This window comes from Chiloscyllium punctatum, chromosome 26, assembly GCF_047496795.1.
Source record: "Chiloscyllium punctatum isolate Juve2018m chromosome 26, sChiPun1.3, whole genome shotgun sequence".
Taxonomy (NCBI): domain Eukaryota; kingdom Metazoa; phylum Chordata; class Chondrichthyes; order Orectolobiformes; family Hemiscylliidae; genus Chiloscyllium; species Chiloscyllium punctatum.
The window spans coordinates 34281299-34300926 of record NC_092764.1 but is presented as its reverse complement, the minus strand read 5'-3'; the positions used below and the strand labels follow the sequence as shown (position 1 = coordinate 34300926).

Sequence of the window (19628 nt, the reverse complement as noted above, 5' to 3'; positions counted from 1 at the left end):
GCTTCATTCCTGATGAAGGATTTATGCCTGAAATGTCAATTCTCCTGCTCCTTGGATGCTGTCTGACTGCTATGCTTTTCCAGCACCACACTCAGAAGTGTGCCACGACAATGTAGTGAGATTGGTGCATGTCCAGTACTGACCAATGTCGTAGATGTAGGTGCAGGTGATCACTACATGGTGTGAACCCTGATGGCAGATTCTTTCTGCTCACTAGCAGGATTCACAAATTTCCAGTCAAATTTTGGATGCAAATTTGAATGTTTTTTCTATGAACATAAGAATGTTATTTTTCTGATCATGCTATATTTTACCAATTGATTCATTATTTCCCACATCATTCAAATGCTGCAAAAGTTCAGTCCAATATTATGAATTATTTCTTCTTATGGTATTGGGCCCAAACTATTCTAAAATGACTGTGAGTTCAATCAAGCCTGAAATGATCCAGAATGAATTTGGATGTCCGCCTTTGAGTGTTGTTTAGTAAACAATATAAAAGTGTTACTGCAGCTATTTACAAATTACATGAATATGGGCTACAATGCTCCTAGTAGACTCTGTAATACATCAGCCACTGGTCTGTCTCCTAAATGTACTTTCCTTACTCTGATCATGTCCCTGTAATATCATCACAGTGGCTGGTGCTTCATGTACTCAAACAAATACTAACCTGTTCAGACATATATACCACAAAATGTACACCAGAAACGAAATCAGAAATTGCTAGAAAAACTGAGCAGGTTAAGCAGCATCTGGAGAGAAAGCAGCATGAACATTTTGGTCCAGTAACCTCAGTAAGTGCATTTTTACAAGTGAAGAAAACAGCTATCAAACTCCAGCAATCTCAAGCTCAGATGGGTCATAATGGACCCAAACTGTGTTTTTTATTTACAAATAGGATATGAATGTCTACGCAAAACCAGAATTTATTGCTCATCCCCAACTGGCCTTGAGAGCATGGGGGTGAATTGCTTTCTTGAGCTCCTGTAGTGCTATTAGGGAGTGAGTTTTTGGATTTTTACCCAGTGACAGTGAAGTTGTGATAATGTTGCTTCAAGTTAGGATCATGTATGACTTGGAGAGGAATTTGAAGGTGGTGGTGTTTTAAGGTGTTAGAGGTTGTGAATTTGCAAGTTGTTGTGGAAGGAACCTGGGCAAATTGCTGCAGCACACTCAATAGATGGGTATCAATGCACCCCTGTGTACACCTCAAAGAAACATGCCCAAGATATGATTTTTGTGGGGCATGACTATGCTTCAAGCAAATCTATCTCAAAGTGGTGAAAATGACTAGGAAATTTACACATGGCAATGTTTCTGCATAAATGTTTTGCAGAGAAGTTGTATATAAATTTATTTGGAATAAGTAAGTACATGTCTGCTCTTGCAGTCAAGTTGTATTGAAATGTGCATAAATTTCTGAGTTAATGCCCCTTTAAAGACAAATAACTGTTTATACATTTCTCCTAAAGTGTTTTTTTAAGATTCCACATTATCATAATATTTCACTATTATGATAGTTATGTTAGTTAATGGAACATGATGCAAAATAATGACAGATTTTAATGTGATGTGACTGAGAATCTTATCAGTTATATCGGAGCAATTTTAGCGCTGAGAGTTTAGTTTTACATTTGATTATTATTAACCATTTTAGCTGTAATCAGTCAGTATATGTTTCATGTACTGAAACCCTACATGTTCTCTTCTTTTTCAGATGCATGTGACTGTAATGACAGAAGATATGGAGCTCAGTCTTAAAAGTTATTTATCCCTACTGATGAGTTTTAAAGTGATTCAGTCGTATTTGGCTTGCAGAATGTCATCATTTGTCAAGAGTAACTGGCCATGCCTCTGAAGGAAGCTCCAGCCAATTAGTGCAGATGTGCTGAGACAATAACAAACTCCCGCTTGTGGTTTTGATATCATGACGGGAGACGCACAGCATGTTTATGCAATTAAAAATTCAGACATTAATTCCAAACAGCAGCATAAGGAGGATGTTTTTAAACATTTCAGTGAAAAAGATCCTGATAAACTGAACAGCAACAACAACAGTATATCTGAAAATTGCAAGACAGTGTTGAATAATACTTGTTTAAATAGTTCTCATCTCCACAAAAAGAACAAGGAAAGCCATAATCAGAGAGAGGCTGTAATTAGGCCACAGCAAGCTGGTAAAATTGACTTTAAGTCTCTTCAAAACAGACCAAAGTTTTCAGGTGAAAGAACATGGTCTTCATCCAGCGGTTCAAATGGCAAAAGCAGTCCACAGTCACCTACTGGGAAAAACAAAGGAAGGGACAAAAGTAAAAAGTATGGGAAAGGGCCTCCTCACCTTTACAAACTTAATATTGTTAACTCACGATCAAACCCTACAATTGGAATAGCATATCCACAGCAGAAGGTTACATCAACAAGGAAGCTAGAAGGAAACCGAGAGCACGTAACAGGAAGCTATCGTTTTAATGTGCCCAGCATACCAGAACGAGAAGCAGAGCTTCAACAAGAGGATCTTAGCTACAACAGACGTTTTCCGGAGGATTCTGTAAACCATACCTCCAAAAGTTATACCTCACACACTACAGTGGTCACATGTCAGCATCAACCATTAAAAACACAATCACAGGTAAACAGCAGTGTTTCCAGAGATAGTTCCAATTCCAGTAGCCAGTTACTATGCCCAGAATTCCATGGAAACAGGAATAAATCAAACTTCTCACCTTTTTCAGTGGATTGGCATTGTCCAGACAGGGCATTTCCAGGTACCAACTATGGAATGCCCACTTTTAAACAAAGTATTTTTCCTGTAACCGTAGAAAACAATAAACCTAATACGCGGGGCTTTAGATCAATTCAATTTCAATATCCAATCCCTCAGTTGCAGGAGGCAGCTGCAGATCCATTCAGTAATGAGCACAATACCCAAAGTCACTTTCAACACGATTACTTAGATATCCCAGTGCCTAACAGCCAAATAGCACATGGTGGTTTTGTATTTCAGCTTTCAACTGATAATCAAAAGGAATCTTTAAGGAATGGTCAGTATGATACTTCATCAGATGGGAGAAGCTGCACACAGCCTTCCCATCAGACTAAGTTTGTGCATTCATCTACTCAAGGTACTCAACTTCAGTCACCTTTGTCTCATTACAAAGGAAGGAACGATCATCCAAATGATATAAATGGTATTATATCTTCGACTGATGCTGTATCATCTTCCATTGATACTGTGCCGTCTGCTGGTGCTATCTCAACCTCTACTGGTGCTATCTCAACCTCTACTGGTGCTATATCAACCTCTACTGGTGCTATTGAACAAAATCAGAGCACTTTCCAAGAAAACCAAACAATTTGTTCATCAGACACATTCAGTTTGCACAATAATGGTGTTGGATTTGTTTCTACGAATAAAAGGTGCTTATCTTTAAAAGACAACCGAAACACTGAAAGACTGGTCACTCCAGGGAAAACCCTGAGGAGAAATATATCCCACATTTCTTTACCCCAAATACATGTTCAGGATAAAGTTTATGGTGGTGCTTCTAACTGCAGTGTTCCTGATGGCTTAGGGCCTTTTGACAAGAACATTTCAAATAAAATCCACAGTCACCCCAGGGGATCGCAAATTTGGGAAGGAAACAAGATCTTCCCTACAAAAGATCAAAGTTCTGCACCTTACACTTCATCAGTTGCAAGCCAATGTTCATATCCATGCCAATCTGTTACTAATTCGTCATTTGCTGATCACAGGCAGCATGTTCCAAAAAATAGTGCTTCAAGGTTTCCATGGCAGCAAATTCACCTTACATCTGTGATGCCAAACCAAAACAGAATAGAACTTTCTAGACAACTCAGTAACCAGCAGCTTGCTTTTCCACCTGACAGCTCAGAGTGGCAAGAATGTAAAAAAATGCAAAAAAATGCACCCGTTTGTAATTCAGTTAATTTTCTTCATAAGAATCATGTCCACAATGAAGAACTTCACAACACTAGAAATCATGGGGGCAGACAAAACCTGAACACAGCTTCTGCTTTTACATTTCAGAATGGCCTAGTTAATTCTAACACATCATTATGTGAATCAGAAAATGCAAATGCATTCTGTGGCTTGAACCAACCAGCTGTGCCAACACCTACAAGAGGTGGCAATCACACAGCATTATCAATGCCAAAACTTAGCTTAGCATCAGCATCTCCATACCAGTCGCCACCATCTTCACCAGCTCTCAATCCTGGATCTATTAGCACATGCTCATCTCTTTCCCCAGTGTCTACTGTGTACAGTGCCAACAGTCCTCTGAACCCCAATTCAGAAGACGGTCAGTTACCCAATGTAGCAACACTATCCAATCTCTATCATCAGCACCATCATATTAAAGATGGAAATAAACTCAGTTCATCTGAGCAGATTAGTGCTGACCTTGTGCAATATGATCCACTCAGAGCATTCACATTTTCTTCAGCTAATCATTCCAGGGGAATTAAGGATAACCAGATGTTATATATCCAGGCCAACTCACTGTCACAGCAGAATGCAGAAAGCAATCAATGCTCAAGTGCCTTTGATACTGAATCACAAACCTTCTCAGAGCAGCACCTTTTTGCTAATTCACTCAGCAGTGCAAATCTTGACCAACTTGATGTACTTCTTACATGCAAACAGTGTGATCAAAATTTTAGCAATGTTGCTTCATTTCTTGACCACCGTCAATATTGTGGACTTCATTCAACTTGTCTCACAGAGCTGCATGAAATACCTAGAATGGTGGAGAATAGAAGGTTCCAGGCAGAATCAACAAAAACAGCAGCTCTTCATTCAATGCGTGGTGGAATTGATCCACATCAGCCTTTGCATTGCTTAAGTAAGCCTTGTGACTTGCTATTAGACAGTGAAGCTGCAAGTGATCCAAAAGATGACCCATTTAAGTTTAATATTTTTAGTGGAACAGGATCCAGTTCAATATCATTAACAGCTTCTGATTTAGAGATTGACGATGCAAAACTTGATAGTTTAATCAATGAAACTCTGAATGGTCTTGATTATCAATCTGATAATGCTGAAATTGACAGCAGCTTCATAGAAGCTTTTGCAGATGATGAGTTTTCTACAACAAAAAGCACAGTAAATGGATCATCTTTCAAGACCAAAGACTGTGTACCACTAGAAAACAAAATTAATACCAAGTCTACAGAAACAGAAGATAAACAGGCTGTACAAATGAAAGTGATACACAATAATGGGATAACTGATAGAACCATCCAGAGAAAGGAAAGAAACAAACATCCTTACAGGAAAAGTGAGGAAAATGATTCAGTGACAGTTCTTTCATCACAATCGTATTCCAAAAAGTTGGATAAGTTCAGAATTAAGAACTTCTCTCATGAGGCTTCTTTTGACCCCTCGAAGTACAACAAACCTGATGAAAAAATAGGAAAATCAAGAGGAGGAAGAAAACTTAGTGCTGATACATTACTTCATCGCAGAATAAGAGAAGCTTTATCTCAGCCAGCACAAAGTCTGCGAAAGAATCCTGAAAGAAATAAGCACAAAGGTAACTCTGACAATCTGGCCACAATTCGTCCAACTCCTTTCAAGGTTGTTCCTTTGAATGATAACTCCAGGTTATGTAGATCTGCTGTAAAGGATATTAAGAAAAGAAAGTCAGGTAGCAGAACTTGGAGCAAGGAATTAATTCAGAAGATTGTTCAGCAGAAGAACAAGTTGCATAAGTTACATGTGAAAGGTAACAAGAAATTGCAGGTTCCGCTAATACCTGAGCGATTGATTCAACCTCAACACAGAAGTAACTTGAGAGAATATGACTATATTTCAGATTCAGATCAAGAAACAGAACCTCAGAGCAGTAAATATCCAACTCCACGCTTAAATCGACAGGCTAAATACAGCATTGCAAAGGAACACAAAAGCAAGTGTGGACAAGCTAAGGCAGAAGAATCTTGGAGATACATTAAAATCAGAAAAACTTCAGAATGTAGCATAGAAACAGAGGGTCACAATCAAAAGAAGGGATACAATGGCAGCAGAATCAAAAGGAGAAGCAGCAGAGCTTATACGAGCAGTGATTGCAGCAACATTACCAGCAGTTTAAGTGAAAACACTAACAGCCCTAATAGCGTCGAAAGATCAGACTCAGATAGTGCAGATAGTGAGAAAGACAAAAATATTGTTGAAAATGAACATCCTACTCTTATTTCCAGTACTGATCATACCATGCAATCCAATTTAAATGCAACAGTCACTTGTACAAATAAAGCAGCAAAAATTGCAAAAGACAGTCTGATTAATGATTCAGCCCATTCAAGAGGTACAAAGAAATTTGGTTCTGCAAAGTTTTTGCTTTCAGGGCGAAGATCTCAAAGAACCAGCCAAAGCATGATGCAGTTGGGTTATTACAACGAGTCACATGCATCACAAAAGGGGGAGATGGAGAACCAGAATGCAATAGGTTCTAACACAAATCAGATGGAGCTTTGTTATGCTGAAAGCAGACCACAAACTGGCAAGTCCTTTGAAAAAAATGTTGGAATGACAAGTACTGCCTCTGTAGCATCAAATACTGAATTAGTTGATCAGAGGGTTATGGAAAATTTCTCTTCATGTGAAGACATTATTGAATATCCTAAAGCCAGTGCAAGTCAAAATAGTTCAATACAAATCACTGAACTTACAGCGGACATGAAGGATCAATTAACAGATATCAACAAAAAAATGAAAAGCACTCTGGGTGGATCCATAGTTGTCTATGAGCCAAATACTGAATGTTTTTGTGATAAATCATCTGGGTTTAATATTGAAGATCATACTGCTGAGAACAGCATGACTACAATTTACTGTGGGCACAAAGATTTAGAAAATCAGCACCATTCCAATATTTTTTCAGAATGTCTGCCTGGTAGTTCTACACATCTGGAAGATATTTTTTTCTATCAAAATGAAAGTGGCGACAATTACTTACAGAAGAATCATGTCAAAAAGTACATAAATGCATATTCAAGAGAAAAATACCAAGCCAAAGCTAAGTCTCCTGTTCCATGTAGTCCAGCAGGAATATTTGGAGACATCACAATATCAAGCTTTGACAGTCAGTTGTACGCAGACACTTCATTGAATAAAGGAAACTATTATGGATTTTCTTGTGGTACAGAAGACAGCAGAACAGACTATAATCTACAATATCCACCACTGCTAGAGCACAAGGATTGGAGTTTATTGCAAGATATGACCACAATTTTACCAGAAGAGATTTCACATTTTGAAGATCTCTCTGTGGAAGCAGTAGAGAATAAAAGTTTTCCCCATACTGAAGGAACGTCTTCCACTGAAACTTTGTCACTTTTACCTGAGAGAGTTAATGATCAAAATAATTCCTTCAATGCCACTTTAACAGATGACGATCTAGAAATAAAAAGGTTAGTAACAGAGTTGGAAAATCAGCTTCAGACTCCTAAACAGAGCAATGACATTTCTGTTGTCCAAGTAAACACTGAACAATACATGAATGTAAATTTGAAAGATCAAACTGCTCTGCCTACATCTCTGCAGCCAGAACAAGGTAATGGTTGTCAAAAGAATATTTATATTCCAAATAATAACTTTAGCAGTGCGAGTAGTGATATGCACACAACAGAATATTGTACTGATAAAATACCCAATGCCCCTAACTCTGCAGACCATAGTACTGTTGGGAGTGTTAAAGATAATGAAGACATTTGGACTTGCTCTTTCCAAATTGTGTCTTTGGATGCTGAGCCAAATTTCCAGACACCTGATAAAGTTTGTGAAGATCCATGTTCTCCTCCTAAAGATAATCAATCCTGCTTTCCAAATGGCCTTAAAGATTCGGAAAATGCAAAAGAAAACAAGTCTCGACATAGTAATCTAGAAGAAAGTAATGTGTCTTCTCAGAGATACTCAGAAAAACCAGAGGAAAAATTAGAAAGTCAGCAGTACACAGAAAATCTGATTGCAAGTCTTGCAATAATATCAGATAGTGTTTTAGACAACAATTCATTGGTAAAAAGTCCAAATGGGGAAAAAGGATGTCATATTCTCAGCAAAAATGAAAACTGCTCTAATTATAGCAGGACAGACCGTGACAAGTCATTTCAGCTCCCTTCTCGGTGTGTTTTTTCAGAACACAATGTTGCAGAAAAAAATCCAGAGCAAGACCACAATAAAAGTTTGCTCACATTAGACAACACCGCATCCTCATCTTCGACAAAAGATGCCAGTGGAACAGAAATTGATATCAGTTCTGTTCATGTTAACGATTCACAAGAGAAATTACTTATAAACCTCAACCAACAATGTACTATCAGCAACCAGTTAAATGGCAAAACTGAAACATCTGCCTTGCTGTCAGAATCTGAGGAAGCTAAACTACCGTTGAACATTACAAGTCCAACTAATTCCTCTGAAAATTCTCCACTGACAAAATATAAAGTAAGGGCAAATAGTAGTGGCAATCCATCATTTATTGTAAAAAGCTCTACTGAACAATATGTTACAGCAAAGAAAATTGTACATGTTTCTCAAGATTCAACAGAAAACCCCTTGCAGCAACTGCAACTCCTCGTTGACCGAACAGTTCCATGTAATGAACAGTTAATGAAGGTGCCTTGTTGCCCAGTACTAGATACTATAACAAATCAGATTTCAAACAGTAACAACAGTTCTGAGCAAAATGAACAAGTCTTCAACAGCACTCACGATACACAAAATGCCATTAATGCTAAAGACAAATCTATTCATGTCCAAGCTGTAAGTAATAGTGAATTTCAGACCTTAGACACTGATACAGATACTAAAAATCAAGATTGTTTGCCAAGTGTACTGTGTGTGTCTGAAAACATTGCTGAAACAGTGACTGAGAAGGTCAAAGAAAATTCTAATTCACAGGAATGTGCTCATAGTGAAGTACACTCTATGGTTACAAGACAACTATTAACACTGCAGATTCCTGGATCACAGCATTTGAAGAAAATTCCAGAAACTAATGATGATGTTGATGGAAAACCTGACCTCACAGAGAACAAGTGCAGTTTGTTAGCACGAGAAATGGTGAATGAAAACCCAGCAATGACGGAGGGGAAACAGTTAAGTGATGATGCATACAGTTCACAAAATTCTGATGAAAGCTCTGTGCTACTGACTTTTAAAGGACAGGCAATAACAGAAAAAATAACTTCTGCTGTTTTAACTAGTGACATTCTAGGATCAGCAGCAAATGGGAAACAGTGTGTAGACATTTTGCAGAAAACCTTGCAATTCAATCAGCCAAATTGTCCTCTGACCAAGTCATATACTGATCAAAATGACAGTGATAAGAATAAACTGGTGAAACATTTGCCCATAGATGACATTCCTCAATGCAAACCTACTTTAGGTATTACTGATTCAATGAAAAAGTCGTTTCAATTCTGCACAAATGAAACATTGCCATCCATTGATAATAATTTAGCAAACTTTAGCAGAATTAACCATTTGCCTGAGGTTTGTAATTTGATGCAATCTTCTGAAGTAGATTTCATTTATTCTGGAAGAAAAAATGTTTCAGAACAGCTGTCTCTGAGTTTACCAGGAAATCATACTAATATTGAACTTCTGCAAAATAATAAACGTGAGCTGCAAAAACTGTCAATCAATTCTAAAATCAGTTTTCTTCCTTGGAATGAGAAATGTAGAGAATCATTGTCATTACTGCATCTACCATGCAATTCTGAAGCAACAAAGGAAAAATCCTTTCATTGTATAACTGAACTACAGGAAAATTTAATTAAACATGACTTTGAATATAAACCAACAGAGAAACAAGGTCACGATGATCATTCTGCTTTAAAAACTGCTTCAACAGGAGAAAATATTTCTCGTGAAATAATCCAACTGTCTAAAAGAAGTGAAGAATTGCCTAGCACTGCAACAACCAGTGATGAAACAGCAAAGGATCTGGACAAAAGTATTGCTGGCAAAGACAATACATCATTTGCTGGAAAAGATACCAGAAGTGATAATAAATTTCATGAACAAACTGTATCAATGCTTATCCATCTGCCCATTTTTGTACAAAGCAAATCTAATGATTCTACTATGTCTGAAATGTTAACTGAATCTCCCACATCAAATCTGGCTTGCGATGTACATTTAGAAATCAATAATCCATGCACGCCTTCAAATGATTCAAGTGATTTGGCAGCAAGTGAAGAGCATTCTAAGTATTCTTGTCATGAGATTTTGTGCCAACAACGCAGTCAAAGTGCAATCTCTTTTCAAGGCCAAATGCTTGAGCCACCATCTTCCAAGAATGTTCAAGACTTAAATGTGAATTGTTCACCCCTTGTTGGTTCTTTTACTGAGGAAAGCTTAAGTAGACACTTGAACAGCAATAATGGTAGCAACTCAGCCAAAAGAGAATCAGGTAATGATTTAAGTGCCAAAATAGACTGTCATAAAGGAAAAAAACATTTAAAGCATGAAGAAACCATACAAATATACAAAGATGAGTTGCTTACTGATGGAATTAAACAGAAAGAAGGTAATTTATTCACTGACAATGAGGGCATGCTAATCAATACAGAAATGTTGACTGAAGACAATAAATGTGATTGCACAACTACTGATCAACAGAAGCATGATATACCCAGAGTTACAAATAATACAAAACAATTGAAAGATTGCTCAGATGGCACAGCTGCTGATCAATTATTGGAAATTTCCAAGGAGCTTCTAGGTGAAGTTGTTAAAGGAAGTGATGTCAATGGGAATCAGGGATTATTTAATCTAAGTGAAGAAAGCTTACAACCAGTCATGAATATTTTGGAAATGGATGAGAATTGTGAAAAGGATGATTTGAGCAGGGATGACAATGTGCTGAGCAGTTTCTTGTTGTCCAAGACACGGACTGATTTTTCCAGCAGTGAGCATTTAGATTTGGCGGCTAATTATTCTTTTCCAGGAAATACTTCAAGAACTGATTCAGAGAAATTAGACGTGTTGCTGCCATCTGCAATAGAGAATAATTCACAAACTGTCTTAATGTGCAATGTGTGTTCAGCATCTTTCAGATCTAAACAAGGCTTAGTGAGACACAAAGCTATCAAGCATCACTTAAAAGATAATGCATTAAGTCAAGAGAAATTAAGCATAGTTCAATCAAATTGTACTCCCAAACAGGATGTGAATTCGGTTTGGAAACAAAATCTAAAAAATGTCTTGCTTTGTACATCACAAAAGAAAATCTACACAATGGACAAAGATGTATCATGTACATTAGATAATTCTGTACATAAGGAAAGTGATATACATATCAAGGGAAATAGTCCCACACTCGCATCAAATAAAATTGTTTTACATTGCAAAGAAAATCAACATCTTACCAAAGCAGCTGTTAACTTGAATGAAATCCACATTAGCAGCATAAAGGAAGAAAATAAACCTTGTATGCTACAGTCTAGTGAGCATCCTAATGTGTTAACATGCAAAGAAAACATTGAAATAGAGCACCTAGTTAAATTGCCCACAAAATCTAAAAATAACTTTGGATATTCAACAAAACCATATTCAATATGCACAAAAAATAGTACATGGCAAGGACAGGAACAAAACTGCAGCATTCTTAATCTCACAAAGGAAAAGAGTAGCAACATTGAGATAGATGATCCAGGAGTATCTTTCAAAAATAATACTTGTACAGATTTTGTGCACCCAGTTGAACAATCTGGACAACAAAATGGCACTTGTGAGGCAGAGGATAATGAGAACAGTCCTGTTTTACAGCTTCAAGTAATGACAAAATCACATGACAGTTCAGTGATTCAAGAGCGGACAGAAGATGCATTATCGACAAGCCAAACAATCAAGATGTGTATTACATCAAAAGAATGGATATCACGAGAAAAATTTTCAAATAACGAAACAATCATTGTAGAAGAGAAGGAATGTAACCTAATCAGCGTTTTATTGAAAGAAAAACAATATAAAAAAGAGTGGAATGGTGGCTTTGAATCTCAGATTGATGTTACTGGAAAGTGTTCCATAAATAAAAGCACTCAAAATGACAGCCATATAAAAATAGAGCCAGAAGCAAATGAAAAAGAAGTGAATTTACTGCAAAAGACCACTGAATGCCAACACTCTGACCAAGTTATTCCTTCAATATTTGACAGTTTAGCACCTAAACAGGTGAACACTTCTCCAGTAACAGAGATGGGCCAGCATGTAATGGACCATGCTTCAATAACAGGTAGGAGCAACAATGTAAACTCTTTTGGTGAAATGCAAAATATTACAATATCAAAACCCTGGGATGAACCACATTCTACTGCTCCTGAACTTCCTGTTTTAGAGGTCATTCGTCCAAATTCAGAATCAGAATGTCCTTCAAGTATGAGTAACACAATATCACATGTATTACCAGAAGGAAACAGAATTGTCAAAAAAAAATGTCAAAGGGTTTATGGAAAAAGAAACAAAAAATGTAAAATAGATGTAGAATCAGATACATTTGGAATGTTTTCTGCAAATTTTATGATGCAAGCTACTGGACATGTTCCTGTGTCCTACAGCGATGATCTTCATAACGTCCAAAGACCAGATCATTATGAAACCATTTCAATCAATGATGCCATCATGCTGCATACAAGTCACAAAAGCAAAAATGTAGCCAATGAATGTATTTCTGTCTGTGATGAATTTAAAAGATTTAAAGGTGAAACACATGAATGCAAAAGTCAAGATGATCTCAAAAATACAGAAATATCTGAAAATGATAGCAGTAATATAATGGATTTACTGTATCAAAGTAAAATTGAAACTGCATCTGATGCTGTTCTTAATTCTACAATATGGAGCAATCCACAGCAAGTCATAGACCTCTCAACACATGGTGACATTACCTCATTCGTGGTATCAACGGAAAAAGCGTCAGATGCACAAAATCAGATTTCAATCATTCAGAGTCAACAGGAACTATCAGAATCATTATCTTCTCAAATGTTAGAACCTTATGATAGCTTGAACTCTGATGACTGCATTCTGAAAAGTTTAGATACTGATGGCATTCAAGTCTTAAACCAAAATTATGAAATTCCTGATAAGCACTTATTTGGTTCCCCTGAACATGAGTCTTCTAGTTCAAATGTTGAAGAGACCATGAGCGAGGAAACAAGCCAAGATACAAAATTATCCAAGGTTAGATCAGAAGAAGGTAAAACAGCAAAGAACCGCAGTGACATCAGTATCAAATCCAAAGAGAAGCAATATAAGTGTAAAGTTTGCTTTCAGTGGTTTCTCACTCTTGGAGAACTTGACTTTCACAAACTCTCTCATAACCCTTCTCCTCCCCCAACATGTTATATGTGTGTTCAGCGAAAGTTTAGTTCCAGAGAACAGCTGAGGGATCACTTGAAAGAAAAGCATGCTAAAAATAAAGCAGGAATCTGGACCTGTGGCATGTGCCTGAAAGAAATCTCTGATGTATGGATGTACAATGAGCATTTGCGTGAGCATGCCACTCAGTTTGCCCGGAAAGGGCAAGCTCAGAAATCAGCAATTGGATTCCCCAGCTGTTTCAGTGAAGACAGTGCAATGACAAGCTTTTTCAACACACTCCTCAACAAAAAGCATGGCAAGTCAACAAAAACAGTTAATTCAGTGGCTAGGTCTCTTGTTAAAGAAACCAAGGTCCCAAAAGCAAATCAGGATCAAGCTTGGAAAACCAAAGAGCGAAACGAGACAAGTGATAAAAATAAACTGAATTTTACAAGTGCACTTAAACTGTCCAGTTCATCAAATCCAGAGCTCATGCAGCAGACTGACGCAACACAGAAGAACATTTCCATGCATCCTGATTGCAAGGATCCATCCAGAGATTGTCATCATTGTGGAAAACAATTTCCTAAACCATTCAAACTTCAGCGACATTTAGTTGTTCACAGTTTGCAGAAAATTTACCTATGTTATAAATGTCCCATTTTCTATTTGGAAAATAAGGAGCTAAGAACTCATCTTAAAGATGAGCATAAAGTAATAGAAGAAGCTGAAGTTAAACATACAACACTGTATACATGTGAGCTGTGTGCTGATGTTATGCATGTCATAAAAAAGTCTTTTATCTGCAGTACTTGTAACTATACATTTTCAAAAAAAGAACAGTATGATAGACACATGGAAAAGCACCTGGCAGGAGGAAGTAAGACCCATAAATTTAGAGGAGTAATGAGACCACATCTTCCTGTGCAAGATGAAATTCAGGATAGTCCAGCCCAGTCATATGCAAGTATTTCTTCGCCTCCTAATAAAAAACAGAAAGTCAATCATGATGGTCTGACTGAAATTAATGCAGAAAATAGTATCCTGACTATTCCTTCCACTCATGTTGAGCACAGCTTTTGTGAAGGATCAGAGAATGAGCCTCCAGATTTTTTACCAGACATAGTAAATGATATAGCAACAGAGCAAAATGATTTGACACCAAAACATAATGATATTGATAGTAACTTTTCTGAATTTCTGGTACAATTGGAGCAGTCAGAATCAAATATTGCTTCTTCTCCACCATGTCTCTCCCCAGCAGTTAGTCATCCATTATCTAATAATTTAGTTGATTTAGACATTCCACCTGTGCCAGATGAGCACAGTCACCTTTACAACATGACCTCTTGTATGAGTTCAGTGAACACATGTGTTTTTAAACCACATCTTCATGGTGTTCAACGTGACCATATGACACATGAAAAGACAAAGCAAAATGAATTATATGATAGTTCTAAACAAACTAGTGATTTCCAGAAAATGTCTTGCAACAACCACATCACAATAGCAGCTACTGATAGTGCAAAGCAAAACTCCAGTAACAGTAAGCCTTCAGAAAAACAGGTCATGGACTTAGAGGCAAAACTTAGTCACAAAAAGCGAAAAGAACACAAGATAGGTAGTATTAAAAGCAATAGTAATTGCAGGATAGCTGCAGATGAAGGAAGCAGAAAGAGAAAACAGATGAGAACTGACAGCATGAAGAAATCTGACATTCCACAAGATATTATAGCTTCCAGAGATGAGACAACAGGCAGCCATCTGATCTCCAAGGCAAAACCATGGACAAATAGTTCTCAATCCAAAAAAAATGGAATTAATTTCTGTCCATCTAGACAGCTGGAAATGCGATCATTTAATGGGGAATTCCGGAACAAAAAAGAGTTAATCTCAAAACCGCTGCTTTATTCAAAAGGAGGCACTCAGTCTGTGAGCAGTTCAATTAGAAAACATAGATTGATGCAGAGTGTAAAGCCTACTGAATCACACAATTATCGGACAGCAGAATCACAGAGTAATCTCCTCAGCCAATTATTTGGACAAAAAATAACCAGCTTCAAGATTCCTTTAAGAAAAGACACCTCAGAGTGAAATTATGCAGCAGACTTTTGGGGCTATTGATAATTGAATCGGCTTCCAGAGAATTGAGGAAAAGCTCATCAAGGCCTTATACTTCTTCAACATTGTTATTTCATATAACTGGAATGGCCCTACATAAATGTCTCTGTGAAATACTTTGTGTCCTTAACATACTTTGATTCACCTGCTTTGGCACGTACCTATTATGACTTTGATAATGAGAAAATGTAATTGCCATGAACAGATTGCGTTCTGATGGGTAATTGCCTTAAACATCAGAGTATTACAAAAGTACTGATAAAATTTGTTACTTCAAAATGCCAATCTTTAAAACGCTGTCTATTTTCATTGTGGGTCTGATAAAGGAATAGTTCGATTTTTAGTTATTTTCCATTGTTTGAAACACTTAGAATCCAATATATTTTTGTTCCAACGTAAGACATAATTTGTTGAAATGGCTATGTGATTATTATTAGTTATTTGTTTGAAAATGGGATGTACTCAAAAGAACAATGGAAATTTCTAGTTTTTAAAATTATTGACAAAATTTACTGCATTGCTAAAAATGTAGATTTGGGTATAAAGTGTTTGAAATCTATTTAAGTTTATAAGAAACAAAAGTAAGACATTGTTCAGCATTTCATTGATATAATTGTTAAATATTTCCCTTTTCTTGTTTTCTTTCTCTATACATTCAGTCCAAGTAATCAAGCTAACTTGGTATCATTGTGCTGTCATCATTATCAACTTCTATGACTGTCTGACCATTGTCAGCTTTCACTGAGGCCTTCCTGTACTTTGTTGCACCATTACTTTTTGTCTTTTCCTTCGCCCTCCTGCTGAAAATATCATTTGTCTGCACACGTACCCAGCATAAGCATTGCACTGTACCAACTCCATACATGTCCTCTTTTTCAGCATAGGTCAAATTTTCCTCCAAGCCGAATCTCACATTCAGTTTGTATAATATATTCCAAAAGAATACAACATCTTATTTATCTGTAACAGTGATCAGCTTTCAGTGCTGCACAGAAGTGTTGTAACATCTCTTTTCTCTTCCTTACTATTCCTTTGGTTCATCAAACATGCCTCAAACCAGTATAAAGAGAAAAGTCTAGAAATACTTAGAAAATCAGGCAGGTGTGAAAAAAGCAACACCAGAAAAAAGATTTCATAAAATCTGTGAGATTTTGGGTGAGAATTAGCTTGTAGAAGTAAATGCCACCTGGAAGTGCTTCTTATTAGTGCAATGTAGTAAACTAACATCAATCCATTGAAGAGGTAGATAACTATTATAGTACTTTTTATATGTCTATTAGAATATGTTTCACCTTGTGAAAATGTTGATTTTACTTTGGTGCTCCTTTCTATATATAACAGTACTGAAGCTTTAAATCACTGCAATCTCAAATTCCAAGTTAGCATATTATAGACACATAGACACTGTTGATGCAAATATACTCTAAATATTTGCTGCTCCTTAATGAAAGAAGTGAACTTTATGTCAGCTCTGAACAACATAAACAGTAATTGGTGCTACTTTTGTAATGTGAACGTCTTCCTCAGTCAAAATAATTGGAAAGTTACCTGTTGGAAACACAATATGCTGTTATGTTGAATTGAAATTTTATATTATGACTTTTTCTTATGTGTAAATCTTAAAATTATATGCTTATTCATTTAGAATACAAACTCAGGTGCAAGAAAAGATATTTGATATTATTGACGAACTCCTTGATCAAGGAGATATAATGTATGCACTGAAGTTATGATGCAGACATTTGGAGTATGTTACAGCTGTTCTGCAAATTTTAGATCAAAGGTGCTTTATTCTGTTTGATTTTATATCATATTGTAAAATATTTAGATAATTTACTTTTGGGTGCAATGCATATTTCAGAAATATATTTTATAGTATTGTTCAAAAATGTTTGCCGTCTTACTTCGTGAGTGTATTGCAAAAGTGCCTTTCAGTATCATACAAATGTCAGATATTATAAACCAAAAATACTTTTTTACAGTATTGTATACATGTATTGACTGAGTTTTTAAATTCTTTATGTAGAAAATCAAACAATTCACATTGTGCTTAAAAGCAATGCATTGTGTACATATTGCAGCAGTAGTTTGTTGAGTTTATACAAAACAGAAATGCTTTAAAAACTAATTGCATTGGACACTGACCAATTTGCCTTTGCAGCTTTCTGTACATTCGCAGATGATATTTGCACGTGCACTTAAATAAATACTTTCAGCATGTTTCAGCAAGAAACAAGTGTGAATAATGTACTCTGTTCTATATTTTATTGCTTAGAAAATGTTACATTACTGGTATTGATATAAATGTTTTAATGTGAGTTAAAGTGATAATCCTTAGAAATCCATTACAAGATTGTGTTCCTTGCTGGAACCGTATTTCAAATCATGCAAAACAGCCTTCAGATTTACAACATGCATCGTTAATAGTGTAAGTTTGCAACCAAAAGGGAACATTAAGAAAATTACTGCTTGTATAAATTTGTCAAAATACAATGAATTCTATCTAAACATTTTTACATTGATAGCTCTTACATGTGTATAGTTTAACAAAAGATTAGTGGCTCATAGGTTTGTTGCTCTGATGACATTTGTTCTCTCTGTGTATCTATATCTGTACAGCATTAAAATTATTTAATGCCATAACCTATTATTGCACTTCTGCTTGTATGTGTGAGAGAGAATCTGTTTGAGGAAAGTCCTCTTATTTCCCCAAATCTGATACCTGTCAATATCTTTCACCTGAATATATTTCTAATCATACTGTCATTCGTATACATGTTCTCTTCTACTTGTTATGTTGCACTGTTTTCTATATTTTCCACTTTTATCACATATCTTTCTTTCTATTTACAGGTTTTTCTTTTTCACAATTATGCCGTCATATTTTTGTTTTGTTATTCTCTATCTTTATATTCTTCAAATTTTTTATCTCAATTTTCCAACTATAAACTGTAGTTACACTTGAATCCCACCACGGCAGGTGATGAAATTCCATAAAAGAATCTCTGTAATTAAGAGCCTGATAATAACCATGAATCCACTGTCAATTGTCAGAAAAACCCATCTGGTTCACCAATGACCTTTAGGGAGGCAAGCTGCCATCCTGACATGTCCGGCCTACATGTAACTCCACACCCACAGCAATGTGGCTACTGAAAGTCATCTTCCTGCCCATCTCCCCCAACCCTCATACCACAGGTCTGTACAGCCTAGTCTTCAATCAATTCTCTCCTGCTCCCAGTGGCACTGGCCTGTGATTGTCTGGCAGCTTCAGGCAGAGTGAGACTTCACTGGTGAGGTACATAATTAATTGTGACCAGAGAGCAGTTAGTAATTGATGTAATAGGATTTTTTGTAATTAAAGCGTTGGTTACTGTTGAAGATGTCTGCTCCCATACTAAGTGCAATTTACATTAGGTATTGACCAATAAGACTCTAAAATTGTCAGGTTGTAAACACTGGTACTTTAAACTATCCATTTGTTTTCAATACTGAAGAGAGCTTTTCTTAAGGAAAGCAAATTCACCTTTCTACCTAGATGCAAGATTGATATAATTCACATTGTCTTGGGAAAGGATGCCAAGGAAGCCACTATAGAGGTTTAAATGTTTTCCTAGAGTATCATCAAATATTAAAGAGAGTGTTTTGGAGCCTGCATGGCTCCAGAGGAAGGGAGGAACTCCAAACAAGAAAATACCTCTGGTTCACCATACAGGAATTTGGGTGGAAGCTCATGTTTGAATTCAAAAGACCAAATTCATGGACAGTTGCAAGCAAAGCTGAAGAATTTACATTACCTCGAGAGGATAAGTCTCTAGGAAGAGAAATTTCACTATGCAAGAAAGTTCTAAATTTGCAAGTTACCAGGTTGTGAGAGAACAGGAACCAACTCTTGGAAGCTAAGAATCACATTCATTTGGTTGTGAGAAAATTGAATGTCTGCGTAAAGGACAATGTAAAGTATACCTGTGAAATGTGTTCTGTCACAAAAGTAGAAATTACTCAAAATGTTCAGTGGATCTGGCAGGATCCATGGACAGAAATCAGAGTTAAAGTTTCGGGTCGAGTGACCCTTCCTCAGAACACAGTTCTAAAACATTAGCTCTGATTTCTCTCCACACATGCTGCCAGACCTGCTGAGCTTTTCTAGCAACTTCTATTTTGTTTCTGATTT

General features: G+C 36.5%; 1 protein-coding gene across 5 annotated transcripts in view; it reads left to right on the top strand.

Moving 5' to 3' along the window:
* znf469 (zinc finger protein 469) overlaps positions 1-18009 on the top strand; it is a 345185-nt gene extending 327176 nt beyond the window's left edge. For all 5 annotated transcript variants that reach the window (XM_072596117.1, XM_072596116.1, XM_072596113.1 and 2 more), the window contains one exon: positions 1721-18009. In XM_072596117.1, the coding sequence (XP_072452218.1) occupies positions 1931-15427 (13497 nt within the window). In that variant the 5' untranslated portion in view covers positions 1721-1930 and the 3' untranslated portion in view covers positions 15428-18009. The remainder of the gene's footprint in view (positions 1-1720) is intronic.
* Positions 18010-19628: the final 1619 nt, after the last annotated feature.